At 43.9% G+C, this 19,826-nt stretch overlaps 1 protein-coding gene across 1 annotated transcript in view; it reads right to left on the reverse strand.

Moving 5' to 3' along the window:
• Positions 1-5,222: 5,222 nt before the first annotated feature.
• The window catches only part of itgav (integrin, alpha V), a 183,719-nt gene continuing 169,115 nt past the window's right edge, over positions 5,223-19,826 (reverse strand). The window contains exons 26-30 of the mRNA XM_085985922.1: positions 17,939-18,046; positions 13,541-13,654; positions 9,618-9,719; positions 9,404-9,526; positions 5,223-6,504 (exon numbers count right to left, since the gene is read on the reverse strand). Of these exons, the coding sequence (XP_085842048.1) occupies positions 6,403-6,504; positions 9,404-9,526; positions 9,618-9,719; positions 13,541-13,654; positions 17,939-18,046 (549 nt within the window). The 3' untranslated portion in view covers positions 5,223-6,402. The remainder of the gene's footprint in view (positions 6,505-9,403; positions 9,527-9,617; positions 9,720-13,540; positions 13,655-17,938; positions 18,047-19,826) is intronic.

A 19,826-nucleotide genomic window follows, 5' to 3' on the forward strand; every position in this document is an offset into this window, starting at 1 on the left:
TGCTGTGTGCAAATTGGCTGCCATGTTTTCTACATTACAACAGTGACTACACTTCAAATGTATTTCATTGGCTGTAAAGTGCTTTGGGACATTTGTTAAGGAGCACTTTTATGTTGTCATCCGATCTTGTTCCAGGTCTGCTTCATGGCTTCTTCCACTTTGCTTGTAGGTTACGACACTACAAGGCTACAGTCCAAGAGGGGGAAAGTGGGATTTGGCGGGATAGCTCTTCTTCAGCCGGCACAGACACAATGGCTGGGATTTTGCTCACCTCAGCGGGTCCGTGGCGGGCGACGTCGGTGGCGAGACCCGACCCCGTTGCTGGCTCCATCCCGCTCTGGAAAATGGCTTTCCGTTGATGGGGCTTGTTAAGCCCGCCCAGCGCGTTTCCTGGCCAATTAGAGGAAGTGGGTCTGGTGACGTCATTTAATGACATGTCACCAGCCGGTTTCCTTAAAGGGACCATGGCCAAATTAATTTTGACATTTGTGCTGTCGGTGTTCTACAGCATTGAAGTGCTGTAAACACTGACAATGACTGCACAGAGGTGGAGGGCTGCACCCAGGTTCTCCCACGACTCCCTCTATATGCTTATGGAGGGAGTCACAGCATGCAGGGAGGTCCTCTTCCTTTCCCATGGGTGGAAGAGACCTGCCCAGGACACCAACACAGCCTGGTTGCACATTGCACAGGAGGTCACAAGCAGGGATGTCGTCAGAAGGACCTGGGTGCAGTGGCACAAACCTTTCAATGATCTCATTAGATCACGAAACGTTAGTACAAAGCCAGACTCGCCTTCATCCTGCTGTGCCTCACATCACATCCCCATCACTCTGCCTTCCCTACCCTACCCATCCTTACTCACACCAACTTAACTTGCACATTCATCCAGCTCTATCTACATTATCACATCCCCATCTCACTAGCCACCCCTCACACTCACCCTCATCCTAGTGCAATCATACCAATTAACACACAAGGGTAGCCACTTGGGTGTTGTTTATGTAAAGTTTCTGTTAATGTGCTGTTGTAGCGGTTCGTGTAGATCGCCACTAAATAAGAGCGTTTGACTTCGACGAACTATTAACAAGTTGTTTATTTACAGGAACAGATTAATTACATCAGGTAAGATGGCAGGTAAGATGGCTGACTGTAGGAGCACCGTGGTATAGGTCTTGTCCCAGCGGGGACTCCACGAGGACTGAGTTCGCAGTCCTGTGGGGAGCGTGATGACATCTTCCCGCGCTTTGGGCGTCACGTGACCACGTCGTGACGTCAGCACGTTCGCTTAGGCGGTCACATGACCTGCGCCATTGCGTCGGTGCCTCTTCCCGGTATGGAGGCCGGGCTGTGCCAGTGCTTGCCGCGGGAGCGGAAGATCGCGTCGCTCCCGTCGGCTGGCCGATGCGGCTGAAGACGCAGTAGGCCGGGCTGTGCTGGCGGCCGTCCTAGAAGGCTGAGTCGGGCCGGCAGCCGCCGCACGCACGTCACGTCGTACGTGACGTCAACACATTAGGGTGCATCTTAAAGGGGCAACGGCCCCAACAGGTAAGTTATACATACAGTAAGGTAAAGGGAATTATGTATCTTTATGTAAGGGACAACCGGTGGTACCGCCACACTGTCAAACATTGAAACCTTTATTTTCAACACTTTCTGTTCTTTTGTGTGTAGCTTTGGAAGTGGCTTAGTGAGGTGCAGTGAATGGTAAGACATAATGGTACCCCCTGCAATCGTGGGGAGTGTGAAAATAACGGCTTGGACATTGTAGGGATGTTTTATGGTGCTGTTGTGGGGTGGTGCCAACCTGGCGCATCATGTGGCAGCCAGGCTGTACAGCATCAAGTGAAGTAAATCTGGCCATGGTGAGGCCATCCTAGGCAGCAATGTGCTTGGGTGTTGATGCCCTCGGTCCTGTGCAGTACCAGGTGATTGTGGAGAAGGTTGGTGGTGCTGGTGTTGGGGCTGATTGTGGTGGAATTCTGAAGACCAAGGTGAGACAGTATTAAGGGCACCCATTTTGATGGAATAGATGGCAGATGAAGTAGAGATGATAGAAGCATTGTCAATGGTGAAATAGTTCTTCCAATGAGGTGAGTGGTTGGAGTGGAAAGTGGAAAGCAGAAAGCCTGTAGAATTTGTGCTGAAAATGGAATGAGAAAAAGCTTCTGTCTGAGGAAAGTGAAGATCTGTCAGGTGGGAGCTTTTACTGTACATTTGAAACTGTCAAGTGATCAGCTGGAGCAATGGCCACTAAACTCATACCTCAGCTTGACAGCCATGGTCTGTGCACATCAGGGAGCCTGTGCTCATGAAGTTAAAGACAAAAGTCTGTTATGCATCTGGCAATTAGATGCTAATCATTTTAATTAGGTCCCCCACCGCTGCCGGTCGGGTCTACTATTCAGCGTTGACAGACCAGACATTGGGAAAGGCATGTGGTGGCAGGTTGAAAAAATACTTTCCTACCCGACCTGCCACCGATCATGCCCAGTGATCCCCCGCAAAATTCTGGCTGATGGGTCGAATGGCCTCCTTTTGTGTCATGTATTTCTATGATTCTATGTTCAGTGACACAATTCACTTACGTAAGTAGTAGGATTACCTTGAATGGGGATTGTGTTTCTGACTGCCATAGGCGCAGTGCACTTCCGAGTTCTGTAATGAACTCTCTATTGTATATATGGAAATCGAACATAAGTTGCAATCTCAGAGTACAGTTCTACAACACATTAGTTATGTCCATTATTGAAATATGGTTCAGAAACAAGGGTATGCACCAAAGTAATGAATAGGTGAAACGATGGATTTGATTTGATGGATTTGACACCCTACTAATGGTTAAGCCTCAGTACAAAATCTTAAATGAGATTGTAGGCAACCTGACTAATTAACCACCATTGTCCTGGTTGGTTGATCGATGCGCTACCTTGACTCTGGCTCTGCCAGGGAACCCTCAACGTGCAAGAGGCCATGAGGCAGACCCAGAACAAGATGGGATGACAACATAAAAGTGCTCAACAGCATGGACCTTATAGCTGATGAGGCACAAATGAGAGCCCTCAACAGTTAACGGTTGGAAGAAGCTAGTGGCAGCAACGTCCTCTCACAGATAAGCCCCTAGAAGACGCAAGCTGGTGTGCCAGACCTATTTGTAAGCACCACCCTCTTGCAGTATAGTGGAAAAGTGTGAGGTAATTCATTGCTTTGGATTTAAAAACCATTAACTTTAGAACGTTTATCTGAGGAAAATTCTAGAAATGTCCATGATTTGTATTCAGAACATTCCAGAAACAAGTTTTGGAATTAATTTTAAACATTTTCTTTAGATAAAATTCCAGATTAAATTCTTCAGAGCCTACCATCTGCACTGCACACTCACCGCAACCCTCCCCCACCCCATAGCTCAACCAAGCACAAACTTCCCCAAAATACAACCCCTCCCAACTTACACACTCATCAAATGTTCATTTTGATGCAACTACAAACCTAAATTCTTACCACCCTAATCATCAAATAATCTCTCTAAAAAATCTCTGCCCCTTCATTATTCAGTTTCTCCCTGCCCCTTCATTATTCACTTCTCTGCCCCAAATAACCACTACTTCCCATACTATTTCACTCTTCACGACTCTTACTTTATTCACTACCCCTACAACTGCTCATTTTCCCACTCACATTCTTAACTGCTCTCATATCCTCTCCCAAACAACACATCCACTCACTTACACTAAGCAACAGCACACTTGTGTCTCATTGACTGAGATTTTGTATTCATAAATCAGTGACAGTTCATAATTGAACTAGTAGGCACCATATCAACAAAATGAGAAAACCATTCATTCATTCATTCATGTAGCTAAACTTCCAATAATAAACTAGTAGACTTATAAAAACAGCTAATCCTGAATGAACAGCAGGAAACATTAATAAATGAAGAAAATGAATCTGCCAAAGCCCCACTACCGTGCAGTATAGTGAAAAAATAAGATACCTTTAATTGATTTTTTTTTGCTATTAAAGCACAATACTATGAACTTTTTATTTGAGGAAGACTCCAGAATTGTTTGAACAGCATAATTGTTCTGAGCATGCTAGAATTTGCAGCTTCTAGGCTCTGTCCCCTCATCTCTTGTTACAAGTTTAGTGTCTACCTTTGATATTCTGTGGAGTAGAGCAGTGCTGCTCACTCCTGTAAGTGGTCTGAGTGAGTCATGTTTTATGGTGCTAATATAAACTGTGGTGACACAGGAAGTTGTTACCATACTCAAGCTTGAAAGCATGTTTGTACCCCTGAATATTTCTGAAAAACTAAAAACAGAAAATACTTGGAATACACATTAGGTCTGTTAGCATCTGAAAGAAACAAATGACAGGTTAAGAATTTGGAAAGGACCATTAAACCTTCACCATCTGTTCCGATGAAGGGTGTCCACCAAACTGATTAGTTCCAGATGCTAACAAAACGGCTGCACATTTCTAGTATATTTAAAAATATATATATATTTATAGCTTTTGTTTTGCCTCTCAATCTCCTCAAGCTCAGTTCCTGCAATTTCAAGAGGTTATACTGTAATCATGCAAAAATCATCAACACAGAACACTGGTGAAAATAATGAGTGAATGGAGCCATCTTTGTCTAGTTGTTAATGTGCCACCACCCAGAGATCAAAAACGTGAGACCATCATCTCAAGCCAACTGTGTGGTAGTGTGTGCATATGCATTGAACTTGTCCTGGATGTGGTGCTTGCACTAGATCTTTGAGATATCAAAGTTGAAACACATCAATACAAAAGAAATCCTGAAAGCAATTTAAACAGCCAGTGGTACAGACTAATAGTAGCAATGTGCACTGAGCCACATAGGCTACTATACAATTATTGGAACAGACCAAAATTGCTGTTACATGGACAAGTGGAGGGTGGACATCATCCCTAGTAGTAACTTTATAACTGCTGAAGTGATGCTGTGGCTGAGGGCATAAGAAATCTAGGTAGTAACACGATTCCATGCATAGATTTGTTTCATTTGGATCAACTCAATGGTTCCATCACCAAAATCAGACTGTGTTTTACCACATGAAGATGCCCAACTTTTGAAAATTCAGGTGCTATGAATCCATAGTTTGACCAAAAAAATCCTATCATCAAGTTGTGTTGCAAAGTATATTTTCACGATTGTGAATCAATAACTTTTTAGTTTCAAAGAATGACACAGACTGTGAAATTCATACCCCATTTATTCCCTTTAAAAAGCCATGAAATACAATCACCCAGTACATATGTAAGCTATTAAAGAACAAATGTAAATCTTAAAAGTTAAACCGGGCAAAAACACTCATTTCCCTTTTGTCTTTATTTTAAATCTACAGGGACACAGACAGATAAGACTGATCCTAAAATAATTTTGAAAACATTTGTGCATTTTTCTTTTATTAAATGTAGCATTGTTATAATTAGTAATCAGTCAGCTGTATCTATATTTCACAAATGTAAGCAATTATTTTTTAAAAACTGCAATATAACTTGGTTGCTGATTCCAAATAGGACAGTTTGTACAAATAGGAAATAAAAGAGTGCGCTCTAAATATTGTGTTATGATCGGTTCTCTCTTATTTTGGGGTAGTGAATTATATTTAGGTTTTCAATGTAGTAACAGAAGTCTGTAAAAGACTGGGTTGTGTTTACCAGGTTATACAGTGCAATCAAGAAAAAAAGTTTCTGGTCAGAAGAGTCCACAGTAAGTAGTACCAAAATAGTACACTATAGTGCATCATACACATGCTCACTAATTTCATTGTTGACCAAAATAAAGTGTGACAAAACTACAGAACGTATTACCCTCTATTCACCCAATGTGGGCAATCAAATCACATTCCAAAACTTTGTAATATACATTCTCATTGTAAAACCATTTTGCTTTCACCCAAATATATTGGCAAGTCATGTAATTCTACAAAAAGATATGTTAAATCAACAATTAATACATTTAAGAGGACTTGTTCTTAAATGACTTCTAATGCTTTGTTTTTCAGTGAGGATCTACTAACCTGTCATGATATTGCACTTCAAAGTTAAAATTTAAAACACAGGTTGCTATAAATGTAACAGCAACAATGGCAATGAATTTCACCATTTTGAACCTGCAGCATTAGGCAGATTTTGAAGTGCTAATCAGTGCAATGAAATACATGAACCACATCAGAAGGAACCAGCAAAGCTAAATTTATATTGCTCTTGCTCAATACTTGTACCTATAACCATGTCAATACAAATAAAGATGCTAGTGCAGACTGCAGTCTTGGCAGTTCATTTCATGCCATGTTAGTTAAGTTGTTCACTTCAAGTCCAGGGTTTGGCGTAATTGGAGTTCCAAGCAGTTTGTTTAAACTCAAGTGGCGCTTAAGTTTCAGCAACGCCATCTCCATTCATTTCCTGTGGCTGGAGTTGCTGCCTTTCAATGGAATCTTCATGTGGCGGTCGGACACGTTTGAAAAAACCGAACTGTAAAACAAAATTCACAAATTGTAAGGAATTGTAATTCACAAATCAAACCTGATTCAAATAATGCCAGTAGGCGACTGCACCACTAGAGATACATAATCGGAAACTCATCGTATGGAGCAGGGCGTAAACTGAGGCATAGGTGGCCAGACTGGGAGGAGCACTCAGGGCTCAGGCCACGATTCCAGTCTGGATCCAAAGGTGGGGTCCACTTTCACCCTTCAGTGCTGGGCATACCAGCTGCCGATCCTGCTTCTGATGACTGAGAGACCAGGAAAGTGGAAATGTCAATGTTGGAAGTCCCCACCCCCTCCAAAACCACTGGCCTTGCAAGGGGCAGGCAACCAAAGGTTCTGGTCCTTACAAAGCCCTGCAGAGTCCACCATGTTGGGCTGGTACATGACATATCCAGGTCCTGGCCTATTTTCTGGCACTTCTGCCACAATCCTGCTGAAAATGCAGAAGGAGAGCAATGCAAGGACCAAGGATTTTCAGCCCCCTCACCTCTGAGCAAATATACTGGCTTTTGACGAAAATGTTTACAACCGCTATTTAAAAATGTGAAAGGTTTTTGGTGAACTAATAAGTCACTAGTGAGAATCAAGACTGTGTTTTAATCTCAATGAGAATGCGCAAGATGTTCCCATTCCGGGAGCCAAGGCGATATCAGATCAATATGTTACATCCCTGCAGTACAATGCTCTAACACAATAAATGCAAGACATTTTTGCATTTTGAATTTAACCAAATTCAGGGATTGTGATCAGAATGTTATCATCTACAAGCAGGACTGCAATGTTTAAAAGTTGTTTAGGCGTTCTTTCAGAGCATGCTATTTCTCATGGCAACAGGTAGGTGTTTGGGCGATCCTGCCTGCAGTGAGGCACCTGACTCAGCATGGCACTAGTGCATCTGTCCAGTGCATCTGTGTGATCAGTATAATCTGCCTGACTAGCAGTGGGTCTGTACCTAATGCTCAATTCACAGGATTCTAAACGGCAACTCATGGGATTTCCTGTGGTCAGCCAATATAATATATTCAAATTTATGCAGGCGAGCTTCCAGCCCATATTGGTGGAGTGTGGGGCAATTAAGCTAAAATTGTATTATGGGGAAAACTAAAAAGCATGCAGCAGGAGATGGCAGTCAATTTCAGCATTGTGTGCACTAAAGGCAAGATCTGAGAACAGATGCAGAAGAAAATGGCAAATCCTAAGGAAGTTGTCATTGTAAGTTTACCCTATGGTATGATTTACCAGGCCCAAATATGAATGCTACAAAGTGTCATTAGCAACCAGTTGCAGATTTACTGATGAGTGGGCAGCACACTGGCTGATAGTGTAGATGATCCTTATACGAGACTGGATAGAACCAGAGGCAAAGAAATGTTGCATGCCCTGGTAATCTTGCCTACCAATGACATTGCTGTCCATATGGTGCAGGTTCACTACGGGTATCCTTGCAGTTGGGAGCCAAGTTACCTACGGCAAATAAGCCAGTTTGATTGATGTGGAAATGAGTCAGGATACATGAGGATCAAAATCCATTTCGGGCCAGAAATAGGAGATGTGCTGTGAGCGCATACCAGAGACCAGAGGCCCAAGGCTCATTCAAAACATTAAAAGCGCTTGTAAGTTCAAGTTATTATTGTTTTGTATCTTTTATCTTGAATGACAGCTCTGACCAGTCATCCCTGGACTGATTGAGTGCTTGAGAATTCTGCCGTATCCTTTAGTTCTGGCAGGAGATCTGAACTCTGCAGATGAGCTGAGATTTGTTTCATCCACACACAACATTGATCTGTAAGGTCTACCACAAGACAAACTTGAACACAAAAGTATTGGGGAAAAAACTCCAATTCATAACAGCCAGTACCCAGCAAAAAAAAACTAATACTTAAGCCCCAGCTTCCGAGAGGAAATAGTATTCCAGAGATTACATTTATATTTGGTATTATATTCTATGGTTACTAATAAACCAAGATAGCAAACCAAAGAACTTTGAAAAGATATGTTGAGCCATTTCATTCATTACCCTTCTACTTGCAACTCATGCTTTTGTAATGCTGATGTCAACATTTTCTGGCTGCTTATCATTTTAGTTCTAAAAGTTTCTTAGTCTCAAGAGATTCCGTGGTTTGGGTAGAGTTCATAGGGCAAGTTTTCATGGTCTGTGGAGAGGAATTTAATTTCCCTCTAATCTCACTGCTTTATTAATTAATACATTAACATATTAATCTACAGTCAAAGAAAGCTTATTAAAATATACACCCAAAAACTTGGTTCTCCCTCTTTTATTCTGCAGTTAGACATGAAAAGAGAAAATCGCCTCCATAAAGCTTTATGTGTTGTTTCCAACCTCTTAGGTGAAATTTGCTCTTACTTTCTGATTTACATTTGTATTTATAGATGCTGAATTACGAATCCCTTAGGAACAGAGAAACCACATTAAACAAACACTTTTGCATGGCATTTCCTTATTATAATACTTCTTACATAACTGAAAGACAATGCAATCAAGGGTCTGTTATCCAATTATATTTCTGCAGTTTTTAAACAGAGTGTGGCGTACCGATCACAGAAAGGACACAATCCGCTTTTCGGTCCGTAGACTATAAATCAGGCGTCATGCCTTTAAGAAGGATCACACCTTTAAGAAACTCGATCTGCAACATAGTTAAGCCCAGAGCGGGGGAGGAGCAGTCGAAGCTGTGGACTGATGAAAGGCAGTCGGACTTGGTGTAGTCTCTGACGCCATTTTTGTGTTCAACATGCGGTCTCAACAATTAAACCTTTTCTGTTGAACCTCTCCAAAGTTCAGTATTTTTTGCTAGGAGTACGTAGACTCCTACATTAGATTGATTAAAACTACAAGAAGTTTGACAAAGTGTAGTACTTACTTTGTACATGACAAATACCAAGAGAGCTAGAAGTAGTAGACCAGCCAGGAGTGCCAATATAATAACCCAAATTGGCACCGGTTGAGGATGTGGTGGCATGTCCCAAGTCACTAAGGTGGTAACCTTCATATTAAAAAAAAATTTGCTGGTTAAAAATTGATTTAAAAAAAGTTTTATTTCCAAAAATATTAATGGATTTAAAATAAGCACTTACCACAATAGATCCATTGGGAAGTTCTGCAGAGAAGTTTTTATATGGCAATTCTATGACACTGTATGATGCTGAAGCCATCAAGGAGTAGGACTGATTCTCTTTCTAGTTACATTAAAAAGAAATGAAAATGGCAATAATTTTGATGAGATAGATATATGTAGATATAATAAGGGAACGGTAACATAGTGGTTATCTCACTGGACTAGTAATCCAGAGGCAGGAGTTCAAATCCCACCACGGCAGCTGTGGAATTTAAATTCAGTTAATTAAATAAATCTGAAATAAAAGAACTAGCATCAGTAATGAAACTATCGGATTGTCGTAAAAACCCATCTGGTTCACTAATGTCCTTTAGGGTAGGAAATCTGCCATCCTTACCTGGTCTGGCCTATATGTGACTCCAGACCCATAGCAATGAGGCTGACTCTTAACTGCCCTCTGAAATAGCCTGGCGAGCCACTCAGTTGTACATAAACGCTACGAAAAAAACTAAGAATAAAACCGGACAGACCACCCGGTATCGACCTTGGCACCGGCTTCGAATATGACAACAGCACACCAAGCCCAGTCGACCCTGCAAAGTCCTCCTCACTAACATCTGAGGACTTGTGCCAAAATTGGGAGAGCTGTCCTACAGACTAGTCAAGCAACAGCCTGACATAGTCATACTCACAGAATCATACCTTTCAGCCAATGTCCCAAACTTCTTCATTACCATCCCTGGGTATGTCCTGTTCTACAGGCAAGATAGATCCACCAGGGGTGGCGGCACAGCGGTATACAGTCGGGAGGGAGTGGCCCTGGGAGTCCTCAACATTGACTCCAGACCCCATGAAGTCTCATGACTTCAGGTCAAGCATGGGCAAGGAAACCTCCTACTGATTACCACCTAACGCCCTCCCTCAGCTGATGAATCAGTACTCCTCCATGTTGAACACCACGTGGAAGAAGCACTGCGGGAAGCAAGGGAACATAATGTACTCTGGGTGAGGGACTTCAAAGTCCATCACCAAGAGTGGCTCGGTAGCACCACTACTGACTGAGCTGGCCGAGTCCTGAAGGACATAGCTGCCAGACTGGGCCTGTAGCAGGTGGTGAGAGAACCAACACGAGGGGAAAAACCTACTTGACCTCGTCCTCACCAATCTACCTATCACAGATGCATCTGTCCATGACAGCATTGGTAACAGTGACCACTGCAGTCATTGTGGAAACAAAATTTCTGTCTCATGACTGAGGACACCCTCCATCGTGTTGTGTGGCACTACCACCATGCTAAATGGGATAGATTCAGAACAGATCTAGCAGCTCAAAACTGGGCATCCATGAGGCGCTGTGGGCTATCAGCAGCAGCAGAATTATATTCCACCACAATCTGTAACCTCATGGCCTGGCATATCCCTCACTCTACCATTACCATCAAGCCAGGGGACCAACCCTGGTTCAATGAGGAGCGCAGAAGAGCATGCCAGGAGCAGCACCAGGTGTACCTACAAATGAGGTGCCAACCTGGGGAAGCTGTAACACACGACTACATGCATGCTAAACAGCAGAAGCAGAGTGCTATAGACAGAGCTAAATGATCCCATAATCAATGGATCAGATCAAAGCTCTGCAGTCCTGCCACATCCAGTCGTGAATGGTGGTGGACATTTAAACAACTAATGGGAGGCGGAGGCTCCATGAATATTTCCATCCTCAATGATGACAGTGCCCAGCACGCGAGTGCAAAAGACAAGACTGAAGCGTTTGCAACCATCTTCAGCCCGAAGCAGAGTGGATGATCCAGATCAGCCTCCTCCCGAGGTACTCACCATCACAGAAGCCAGTCTTCAGCCAATTCGATTCACTCCATGTGATATCAAGAAACGGCTGAGCGCACTGGATACAACAAAGGCTGTGGGCTCTGACAATATCCCGGCTTTCATGCTGAAGACTTGTGCTCCAGGACTAGCTGCACCTCTAGCAAAGCTGTTCCAGTACAGCTACAACACAGGCATCTACCTGACAATGTAGAAAACTGCCCAGGTTATGTCCTGTCCACAAAAAGCAGGACAAATCCAATCCGGCCAATTACTGCCCCATCGGCCTACTCTCAATCATCAGCAAAGTGATGGAAGGTGTTGTCGACAGTGCTATCAAGCAGCACTTACTCACCAATTACCTGCTTACCAATGCTCAGTCTGGGTTCCGCCAGAGCCACTCAGCTCCAGGCCTCATTACAGCCTTGGTCCAAACATGGACAAAAGAGCTGAATTCCAGGAGGTGAAGTGAGTGACTGCCCTTGATGTCAAGGCAGCATTTGACCAAGTGTGACATCAAGGAGCCCTAGTAAAATTGAAGTCAATGGGAATCAGGGGGGAAACTCTCCACTGACTGGAGTCATACCTAGCACAAAGGAAGCTGGTTGTAGTTGTTGGAGGTCAAGCATCTCAGCCCCAGGACATCACTGCAGGAGTTCCTCAGGGCAGTGTCCTAGGCCCAACTATCTTCAGCTGCTTCATCAATGACCTTCCTGCCATCATAAGGTCAGAAGTGGAGATGTTCGCTGATGATTGCACAGTGTTCAGTTCCATTCGCAACTCCTCAGATAATGAAGCAGTCCATACCCAAATGCAGCAAGACCTGGACGACATTCAGGCTTGGGCTGATAAGTGGCAAGTAACATTCATAAGAACATAAGAAATAGGAGCAGGAGTAGGCCATTTGGCCCTTTGAGCCTGCTCCGCCATTCAATAAGATCATGGCTGATCATCTACCTCATCTCCACTTTCCTGCACTATCCCCATATCCCTTGATTCCCTTAATATCCAAAAAACTATTGATCTCGGTCTTGAATATACTCAACGATTGAGCCCCCACAGCCCTCTGGGGTAGAGAATTCCAAAGATTCACCATGCTCTGAGTGAAGAAATTTCTCCTCATCTCAGTTCTAAATGGCCAACCCCTTATTCTGAGACTGTGATCCCTGGTTCTAGACTCTAGCCAGGGGAAACATCCTCCCTGCATCTACCCTGTCTAGCCCTGTAAGTATTTTAATGAGATCATCTCTCATTCTTCTAAACTCTAGAGAATATAGGCCTAGTCTACTCAATCTCTCCTCATAGGACAATCCCCCATCCCAGGAATCAGTCTGGTGAACCTTCGTTGCACTCCCTCTATGGCAAGTATATCCTTCCTTAGGTAAGGAGGCCAAAACTGTACACAATACTCCAGGTGTGGTCTCACCAGGGCCCTATATAATTGCAGTAAGACATCTTTACTCTTATACTCAAATCCTCTCGTAATAAAGGCCAACATACTATTTCCTTTCCTAATTGCTTGCTGTACCTGCATGTTAACTTTCAGTGATTTGTGTACAAGGACACCCAGGTCCCTCTGAACACCAACATTTCCCAAACTCTCACCATTTATAAAATACTCTGCTTTTCTATTTTTCCTACCAAAGTGGATAACTTCACATTTCTCCACATTATATTCCATTTGCCATGTTCTTGCCCACTCACTTAGCCTGTCTATATCCCCTTGAAGCCTCCTTGCATCCTCCTCACTACCTACAAGGGAACCCAAAAATCCTGGAACTCCCTCCCTAACAACACTGTGGGAGTACCTTCACCACACGGACTACAGCGGTTTAAGGCGGCGGCACACCACCACCTTCTCAAGGGCAATTAGGGATGGGCAATAAATGCTGGCATTGCCAGCAATGCCCACATCCCGTGAATGAATAAAAAAGTTATATAGCGATGTATATATAGATATTGAAAATTTCCACAAGATCCTTTTTAAGTCACTGCTTACTTCATGTAACACTAGGAGAAATAAAACTGTACAAAATAATAATAGAAGAGACCAAATGGAGTAAGATTTGTGCATGCTGTAAAAATCTAAAAAGTATATTTCAAAAACTTTCTGCCACTCACCTTCATGAATGTTTGAGCCCACATTCGGGACCTGATGTGCAGAACTACACTCTTGCCTCTTTCCAGCTTGCCAATCTGACAATTTATTTTCATACATTCTGCTGTGCCACATCCCTACAGGAATTAACAAGAGACATCATTAGATTTAAATCCAATGACTATATGTTCCCTTAAATTTGTCTACAAAATATACACACTGAGTTGCTTTGGATACTTAAAATGTATTTATTTTCCCAATTAAATTGTTGAAATTTATGGATTAAAGAATTAATTTTAGTTTCTTAGTCAATATATCTTTCATTAAAAGGGAAATACCGCACTATAGTTCTAACAAAAATTGCAGATTCAGTACAGATATATCTGCACTATACAGTGAGGAATTTCTAAATTAATTCAACTAGTAAAGCATGTTTATCATCTCTTTCTAGGTTTAAAAATGAAACAAACCAATATTTAATAAAATACAATGATATTCAATGTGCCATTTTCTCTTGATTCCTTCTTGTGTAATACAAATGCTTGGAGACACTTCTGAAAACAGTCTCAAAATGGAGGAAAGTGTTTTTATGTATTAACCTTTGCCCTAATCTCTGGAATTTCCTTCTTAAATCCATCTACCTCTCCATTTCTTTCTGTACCTTTAGAAACCTCAACCCATCTTTTCAATCAAGCTTTTATTCACTTCTGCTATCCCCTCTCCCCCTATATCTATATATATAAAAGGATACTTCTGTCTGTCATTCCGTCTGTCTTTCTGTCTGTCTGTCTGTCTGTCTTGATTTAACTCGAAAGTTATAGAGCGTACCTACACGTGCGTTACGTCGAAAGAAAGCTGACGATTCCAGAACCGTCCTAAGCGTATTTACGTTTCAGCCGGACAAAAATTGCGCCCGCAGTATCCAAAAAACGTTCAACATTCCGCTCATTAGCATCTCATTATCCGCTCATTAGCGACAGAGTGACCGCGAGGTCGACCAATCGTACGCCGGGTTCCTGGCGCATGCGGGTGGGCCCTCCTACAGTCGAGTGACGGGATGATTGACCAATCCTACGCTCTGGTGACCCGACGGTCGGCCAATCGGTGCGTGTGTGGGCGGGCCTTATCGTTCTGAACCGAGGTGAATCGCCGCCATCTTGATTCTAAACTTTTCATTTCTTTTTCCCCGCTTTCTGCGTGTTTCTTTTCAAATCTACATTTCCAGCAAAAAAAAAGTTGCTTTTAAAACACAAATTGTTTTTAAAAAAAGTTAATTAATTTGTAAATCTTTTCTCTAACCTCTATAATTCTCCTACCTTTCACCATTTTTCCAGGCCCGGGGCCTAGGCTTCTCCAACTGCCAGCAGTGCAACTCTAGACCCAGGCTCCCGGCCTAGGCAGAGACAAACACTGGCAGAGGGGAGAGGGTGTGCTGCCTCAGCTCCATTCCCAGGGTCAGTAGGTGGGGAGGCTTCATAAGCAACTGGGGTAGGTCGCAAGCCCCGAATAATAATCTGAAGATCCTGTGTTTGCAGCTGAGGAAATTTCTTCTGCTGACAGCCCCAGATTAACGGCAGCCATCTTTGTCAAGGAGGGCGAAAAGTTTCAGTGCGACGCCATTTTGATTCAGTGTGTAACAGAGTGCCTGCGTGGCCATCTTAGTACAGGAACAGAGTGGGTGGGGCTTCTGTGCTCCAAATCGGGTCCTGGTGACCGAGACAGACAATCGACTGTGTGGGCGGGGCCTAATCTTTCCAACTGAAAAGCAAGCGGCGGCCATTGTTTGTGGTACAACACTGAGAGGTGAGGACCCCTTTTTTAATAAAAAGATTGGTGAGGTTGTAAAGTGTATGTTATAGAAAGATTTACCAAAAATGTTTTATAAGTACAGGAAACTTTGTGCTATCCGGAGGTGAGCTATCCAGCAATCTGGAGCCACCACAAAAATCAGCCGCCGTTTTTTATTCTTTGTTTGTTTATTTTCCTTTGTTTGAACAGTCAAGCTGTGCAAGGTCTGTAGCTATAGCAACAGCTTCAGCTGCAGAGCTTTAGGGTCACACCCGAAGCTGTTGCTAAGCAACAGTGTTTGTTGTCAAATACGGAGATAAGAATTTCCGTATCTCTCAACATTAACTCTGGAGAGTAGGGCAGTTTTAAGGCAAGGCAGCAGCTCGGTCCCGTGGGTGCCGGATAGCACAAAGTTTCCTGTACTTTAAGTATATCTCCCCCCTCCCTTTCCACACCCCACCCCCCCTCCCCCCACCCCACCTTCCCCCCCACACCCCACCCCCACTTCCCCCCCACACCCCCCACCCCACCTTCCCCCCCCACACCCCCTCCACACCCCACCCCCACTTCCCCCCACACCCCAACCCCCCTCCACACCCCCCTCCCCCCTTCCCCCCACACCCCCTCCACACACCCCCACACCCCAACCCCACCCCCCCTCCACACACCCCCCCCACACCCCCTCCACACACCAACCCCACACCTTCCCCCCTCCGTTCTCTCTCTCTCTTCCCCCCAGTCGCTCTCTCTTCCCCCCCAGTCGCTCTCTCTCTTCCCCCCCAGTCGCTCTCTCTCTTCCCCCCCAGTCGCGCTCTCTCTTCCCCCCCAGTCGCGCTCTCTCTTCCCCCCCAGTCGCTCTCTCTCTTCCCCCCCAGTCGCTCTCTCTCTTCCCCCCCAGTCGCTCTCTCTCTTCCCCCCCAGTCGCTCTCTCTTCCCCCCCAGTCGCTCTCACTCTTCCCCCCCGTCACTCTCCCTCTTCCCCCCCAGTCGCTCTCCCTCTTCCCTCCCCCGTCGCTCTCCCTCTTCCCTCCCCCGTCGCTCTCCCTCTTCCCTCCCCCGTCGCTCTCCCTCTTCCCCCCGTCGCTCTCTCTCTTCCCCCCCGTCGCTCTCTCTCTTCCCCCCCAGTCGCTCTCTCTCTTCCCCCCCAGTCGCTCTCTCTCTTCCCCCCCAGTCGCTCTCTCTTCCCCCCCAGTCGCTCTCTCTTCCCCCCCGTCGCTCTCTCTCTTCCCCCCAGTCGCGCTCTCTCTTCCCCCCGTTGCGCGCTCTCTTCCCCCCAGTCGCTCTCTCTTCCCCCCCAGTCGCTCTCTCTCTCTCTCTCTTCCCCCCCAGTCGCTCTCTCTCTCTTTCCCCCCGTCGCTCTCTCTCTCTCCCCCCCAGTTGCTCTCTCTCTTCCCCCCCCAGTCGCTCTCTCTCTCCCCCCCCCCCCAAGTCGCTCTCTCTCTCCCCCCCCCCCCAAGTCGCTCTCTCTCTTTCCCCCCCCATCCCCCCCCAGTCGCTCTCTCTCTCTCTTCCAACAACAATATGCCCTCAAAAGACCCTCGGCACCGCCGGGCACTTCAGCTAGTTCAATATATAGGAACTCTAAGACTACTACATATAATTGGGAAATGAATTATGTCTGCAAATGGCCATTTATCAAACAAGAGTGGGTTTAAATGTTGAAGGCTTCTGTAATGACAATCATCTTTTGACACTTGAGAATTAAAAAAAATCTTAGCCAATTCCCTCACTGTTATAATACTTGTTTGCTTGTTTCCAAACAGCAACACAAATGGTATTGCACTAAAAGTGATCTACTTTAATGACACTACAGAGCTCTTTATTTTTTGATTAACCATTAGCAATATCAAAAAATGATGTATTCCGTGTCAATAAGCAGTCCATTGATACTCATGGATGTTCCTCAAAATAGCAGGAAATCCTGGAGCTTTAATAAAATAAACATTTCAACTGAAAGTTCCACATGGCAGTATCTATAGAAAGTGAAAGATGACAAGAAGTGAATTAAACCTTGAAGAAGCTAACGTCAAAATTCTGATGTGATTCCCAGATAGCTCAGTGGCAAAATGCACCTTGCAACATACAGTGCTAGTTAACTAGTTTCAACCAGTTAATTGTGGGTCAGTGTTCCCAGACCTGGAAGGAAGAGAAAGAGTTGCCAGCGTTTCCATTCATGATCGTTATTCAGTGACGCTTTATGAAAGCACGTGCGAATATGGAGTAAGGGCAGGGTCAGACTTTGCTGTGATGCCTCCATGGTTTGATAGCCTGCTGGCCATCATTGTCTAGGCTCAATCAAAGAACAGTCACATATTGTAAAATTGCTGGTATGTGTGGAATCATAACCTAGCATGAATAAATACCTTTAGGAGAGGAGAGAAAATCTGGAAATTGAATAATTTATGCTCATAGTTTGACATCACCTGAACGCCAGAGGACTGGAAGGTAAGGTTTCATTACAACAAATTTACATTCAGAATGAAGTTTCTTCCAATCCGCTGACTCATCTAAATTCACACAGCAGCCATTTTTCACCACCTAGCATTTCTAATTGAAAGACTTTGTGAAGGGAGTCCTTGAACATAAGTAGTAACAAGTATTAGAATCATTCAATTACTACACTGGGTACATACCAGCATCTCAATCCCCTCCAATTCAGTTGCATCTCTGCGTTTTACATGGTGCCGATTTCCTGGACTTGTAGTTAGAGATGATGTCTGGTTTACTGTTGAACCTGCAGTCTAATGAAATTAGTAAAATAAAAAGTCACTGGAACATTTCTTATAGTATCATCTATATAGTATATTAAATATCATATATCTGCATCTACTGCCTGTCTGCAAACCCTTACTTCCCAATGTCACATTTTTCAGCCAAATTTTTCACATTATAAATTCCTACATCCACAGTTATAACAGAAATTCTCGATATAAAAAGTGGTCATGCACCTCAGCTTCCTCTCAGTAGTGGTACTATAACACACCAGTTTTGTTACTTCCAGCTTCTCAGTCTGTAATGCCATGCGCCCTGGCCGCTCTTCGCCTGAAGAATACACTTGGTCTCGACTTCCCATGTGCAATGTCATGGGAGATTGACTATTACTTTAAATAGTAGAACATTAAATTCCGTGCATGTACATAAAAATATATACCGCCACAATCTGTAACCACATGGCCTGGTACATCCCTCACTCTGTTCACAATCAAGCCAGGAGACCAACCTTGGTTCAATACAGAGTACAGAAGAGTGTGCTAGGAGCAGCACTAGGCATACCTTAGAATTAGGTATGACCCTAGTTGAAGCTACTAAACAGGGCTACCTACATGTTAAACACCAAAAGAACAGGTTATAGAAAGAGCCAAGCAGTCCCACAATCACAATGATCAGAGCAAAACTCTGTTGCCCTACCAAATCCAATAAGAATGGTGGTGGACAACCAGTCAACTAACAAGAGGAAGAGACTCCATGAACATTCCCATCCTCGCATGCGAGTGCAAGAGACAAAGCTCAACTATTTGCAAGTGTCTTCAGCCAAAAGTGCAGATGATCCTACTCGGTCCCCTCCCAAGATTACCATCATAGATACCAGTGTCCAGCTAATTTGATTCACTCCACATGACATTTAAAAGCAGCCGAGTGTACTGGACACAGCGAAGTCTATGGGCCTTGACATCTTAGCGGTCATGCTGAAGACTTGCATGCCAGAGCTAGCTGTTTCCCTAGCCAAGTTGTTCCAGTACAGCTATTACATCTATCTGACAATGTGAGATATTGCCAAGGTATGTCATATCCAGAAAAAAAGGGTAAATTTAACCCGGCCAATTACAATCCTATCAGCCTCCTCCCCATCATCAGCAAAGTGATATATGGAGTCATCAATAGTGCCACCAAGTGATGCCTAGTCAACAAAAACTGAGTGCGAGTCAGCAGAGAGTGCTGTGAGTTTGGGTAAGTGTGAGAGTTCTTTAATTGTTATTTCTCTTTAAATCATTCTTGATAAGATTACTTAAGCAGTTTAAGTAAAGGGGAAAAGTTAAATATTTGGGATTCTGTTGGTTTAAGAAGAGTAAAACAAGGTTACACTGCAGTAGGAGTAAATTGGCACAGCAGGCAGTGGAAACCAGTTTTCTAACCAATCAGCAGGGGGTGACTCATTTGGCTGTAAACAAACAAACAGTATAAAAGGACCAGTGCTAGTGTGAGCAAGCACTGAGTGCGAGTCAGCAGAGTGCTGTGAGTTTGGGTAAGTGTGAGTTAGGGTAAGTGGGTGTTAGGTGTTCTTTTCAAACTTTAACTCTGTGGGTTGTAGTTAATAAGGCCTTTCTGGTGCAGAGTGACTGTTGGTAAACCATTTAACTGGTGTAATTAGAGGGATTGATTTAATTTAAATCCAATTAATTAAAGGGGATACTAGCATCTAAAATCGGGCAGAGGGTGTCCATAACCAACAATAAAAAATTTAATTAATTACATAGAATGGAGCAGGTGATGTGTTACTGTTGCGAGATGTGGGAGCTGGTG

This window comes from Somniosus microcephalus, chromosome 4 (genome assembly GCF_052327205.1).
Source record: "Somniosus microcephalus isolate GS21.2 chromosome 4, FLI_Smic_1.0, whole genome shotgun sequence".
NCBI lineage: Eukaryota > Metazoa > Chordata > Chondrichthyes > Squaliformes > Somniosidae > Somniosus > Somniosus microcephalus.